Raw genomic sequence first — 4115 nt, 5'->3', positions numbered from 1 at the left:
ATACACAAGTACATTGAATTACTATAAATAAATAGTAATTGCGATATTAAAATTGTTAACATTATCTTCTTGTAATTCAAATGCTGCTCAATTGATCAAATTTTGTTACATCCATGAATAATTCCTGCCATCTTTAATGTCCTGTGCCACTAATTTAACAGTGGCCGAAAAAAAAAACTCCTGTGTAGGTGTACAAAACTCATCTWCAGAAGTCACACTATAACATGAATAAGATGCATCTGTGGACAGTCTWGGGCTGTGCGGTATGACCTGAAATTCATTTCACAGTGTAAATTGAATCTCTTCATGGTAACGGTATATATCGCGGTGGAAAATTATCATAAAATGTTAAGATAATGTAATTTTTAGAGCATTTATTTTGCAGAAAATTGTAATCATAATTAAACCCAGCATTTTTGCTGTAAGTGCAAATTAACATAACAGAAGTACAAAAGAATGTTTTCTATCTATCTATCTATCTATATAAAACATTTCTCAAATTTTCAGCAAATGATCCTGCGACACAACAGTACGACATAACTTCTACAGCGGGAGGGGGAAATTTTGAGGATTTATTCTCTCTATACGTGTTTTAAAACGCTACATTTCTTCATTTATTTTCAGAATATTACGAACTCCTCCTGCTCAGTTGTCTCTGCACTCACAGCCCTGTTGACACAGGTGCGATGACGTAATGACGATAGGACGGTAGAGGGTAAATCATAGGCCAACTTCATATCGTTTCTACCGTCTATCGCATTTACTGCGCCGCCCTAGGACAGTCCAAACCTTAAATAATCTGATAACGCCCAGAATCAACATCCGTGTCATCACCTCTAAGTACCAAGAGCTTCTATCAAGCAACATTAAGAAGACCAAGAAACTGTCCACACAGGGTTGGCTTAGGAAAACATCCCACAGAGCACCAGCAAATCTGTGCTTAGAAAATTAAAAGGTAATAAATGATRGAACATTTGACCATGAAGAACATCTTCCATGGCACAAACATGACACCTCATCACGAGGAGAACACCACCCCTACAGTGAAGCATGGTGGTGGCAGCATCATGTTGTATAAATGGCTTCTGTAAGCAGCAACTGGACGACTGATCAGAATTGAAGGAAAAAGAAACACAAATGCAATCCTTGTTGGAGTCTTAGAGACATTTGGGACTGGGTTGGAGCTTCACCTTCCAGCAGAACAATGAGTCAAAACACACAGCTGAAGCAGCCCTCTGATGGTTTCAGAAGAACCAGTTAAAGRTTTTWGAATGGTCCAGTCAAAGCYCARACCTCAAGTCATCAGAGAATCTGTGGTTTAATTAGAAAATTGGTCTGTTAAAAAAATGGGCAAATTTAATGACTAGAKGTGTGAAGCTCACAGAGACATACGTGAGGAGACTTAATGTCACTGTGTGACTCTTCAAAAGTATTGATTTGGGAGGTGAATGTTCTGCATGCTCAGGTTTTCATCCCACAGTGAATACTTCTGTAACCGACTGTACTGTATGAGTGTATCTCAGTTCAGGGGTTGCAGCCCACATAGGATGCATTTGTCAAAACCACAAAAAACATAGGATGCATCTGAGGCTACGTTCACACTGCAGGACTTAATGCTCAATTCTGATTTTGAAAAAAATCTGATCTTTTGATGTGAACGTTCACATTACATTTTAAATGCAACCTCCATCAGACTCCAGTGTAAACGCTACACAGCACTGATGTGACACGCTGCGCAGTAAAGACGTGACGTCTCATCAGCTGGCTTGTTTGTTTACAGAGTTAGCATGGATGCTACTTTTTGCATGTCAAATCTGAAGCTGTTGTTTAATCAGAGCCGATTAAATAATTATCTGCATGCTAATTTAGTTCAGTGTTTATATCTGAACCTGCCTCCGACCGGGATGCTCCTGTGAAGCTTTTTATTTTTGGAATGAAGCAACAAGCTGGAAATAAAGTATCGACTGAGTAACATTAGGATTGGTACGCTCTGCGACCGAGGCTGGACGTTACTATCTACAAGGAAAATTTCAAGTAAAAAGATGAAGCAACTGGACTTGTGTTTTGGAGCTGTAAACACATGGAGCTACAGATTTAAACAGCGTGACTTGAGGTTAGTGTCTTATCGATTCTTCACCACCTCACTGATGAAARAGTCGGATGGAATGTGACATGAGCGTTCACACTGCAGTCACTTTGAAAAACATCCGATTTAGAACCACATACTGAAACGGCCTGGGTCGGATTAGAAAAAAAAATCGGATTTGTCGCGTTCAGACCGTCATAAAAAAATCAGACATGGGTCCGATTTGCCTGCCGTGTGAACGTAGCCTCTGTTTCCTACATGGCCCATGATATTGCTTGGTGCATTGTACCAAAACAAAGATGGCTGAGGTTGTTTTTTTTAAACTTAGCATTTGGATATTCATCATGGATTGAAAAATTCATTTTTAAATATATGTTCAGCAACATAGCTGATCCTGACATTAAATAAAATGCAAGTTCTGATATTGAGACTAAACCCAAAATATTAATGCTTTTAATTTATTTACGTTCACATTATTTCTAATAAAAATAAATTTTGTGAAGTTATACCTTGAACAAACAACTGAAAGCATGTGATATAAAACATCACCATGGTAATGGGGCAGCGTGTGGACATACAAACATAAGTCATCAGAAGACTAGACCGTCTCATTTCACAGCTGTTTGTGCCGCTGAAAAGATCGGCCTATAGCCCACGTAGGGTGTGGTCTACATGGGCCACATCAATGTGAGACCCAGTTTATGTAAAATCAGGACATGGCTCATGTCAAGGCTTCATGACTCAAAACAAGCAGGCAGGCAGTGTCACCTGGTATGGTTGAATTGTGCATTAAACAGCTGGGAAATAACAGCAAAAGCATTGTTTTCATCATACCTGCTACTATGGCACTTGCAGTGAAGAACACAAAGTTAATGGGAACGACCTCTGTGGCATCAAACATCTTCATTGCCTGATTGAGAAATCTGAGTGGAGCCAAAAAGAARTGCAGGAAAATGATGTAGCGACATTTCAACCTGTTTAGCTGCTTATTCTGTAGATAAAGTGTCGTGTTTAAGGAGTGATTTCCTTTCAGCTCGTTCAGAAACTGTTTAAAGCACGTACTTATTCTGTAGTGAATGAGTTGGAGCATGAAAAGGAGTGTCTGAAAAAATAAGTAGACAAAGGAAGAGAGAGAAAACCTTGACTAACTTGATCTGGAATGCGCAGGAGGCGACCATGACGACGAGCATGACGTAGAAGATGGGGTAGATGAGCTGCAGCTGGCCTTTGATCGACTCGGTGATCATCCCCGACACAGCTTTGACCGAGATGACTGTAAGAGATGCTGACACAGCACAGAGGCAACGCATCACCTCACGATTCACACAACTTCAAGAGATCCACCCATCTGTTCTTGTAAAAGTTGCGGAGGCGTTTTAAGTTCCCATGTTTGTTTTTTTCTTTCTATTGTTTTCTGCTCATCTCTTAACAATAATGATAGCAGAGGTCCATTTTTGGTAGCCTGGCAACAAGGCAACCTCTCACTAATGAAAATAGCTTAATCCAAACCTCTGCCCTCATTTAGACAGCTTCCACTTGTTCATACCGAGCAGGGCCACCAGCAGCATCACGATGACGATGTGCTTCATGTTCCTTCTCTTGTACAGATACAGCAGGATACAAAACAGGACAATCTCCACAAACTGTTGAGAGCAGGAGAGGAGAGGCGTGTTAAAGAGATAAAGAGACATATTGTGCTCTTAAATTTTCCACATATAAATCCTTCAGTTGGGGTCTATATAAAGTGGAACTGCAATGCTTTGGTCTGAATTCCCCCATAGTGTAACTCCACAAGCCCCTCTTTCACCACCTTTTTTTTGAAGTGAGATAAATTCATTTTAAAGCTGTCTCTTTAAAGAGTGGGTATTACAAAACACTGACTTTTAGAGCTTTATATCATGTTATATCTTTCCCTCATCAGAAACATTCCTAGAGTGTTGCTTCTACTCATTCTTGCATGTTTGATTTGATTTGATTTGATTTATTGATTTAACAGGAAAAGATTATTAAAAATCAAGCCTGACTCAGC

At 39.6% G+C, this 4115-nt stretch overlaps 1 protein-coding gene across 1 annotated transcript in view; it reads right to left on the bottom strand.

Annotated features, from left to right (window-relative positions):
• Positions 1-4115, bottom strand: part of nipal2 (NIPA like domain containing 2) — a gene marked incomplete in the record, with an annotated part of 51368 nt that overhangs the window by 3926 nt on the left and 43327 nt on the right. Inside the window, 3 exon segments of the mRNA XM_014023518.1 lie at positions 2921-3009; positions 3236-3371; positions 3633-3729. Of these exon segments, the coding sequence (XP_013878972.1) occupies positions 2921-3009; positions 3236-3371; positions 3633-3729 (322 nt within the window).

This window comes from Austrofundulus limnaeus, unplaced genomic scaffold (assembly GCF_001266775.1).
Source record: "Austrofundulus limnaeus strain Quisiro unplaced genomic scaffold, Austrofundulus_limnaeus-1.0 Scaffold374, whole genome shotgun sequence".
Classification (NCBI taxonomy): Eukaryota; Metazoa; Chordata; class Actinopteri; order Cyprinodontiformes; family Rivulidae; genus Austrofundulus; species Austrofundulus limnaeus.
The sequence above is the reverse complement of the archived record's forward strand: the minus strand, read 5'-3'. Positions and strand labels throughout refer to the sequence as shown.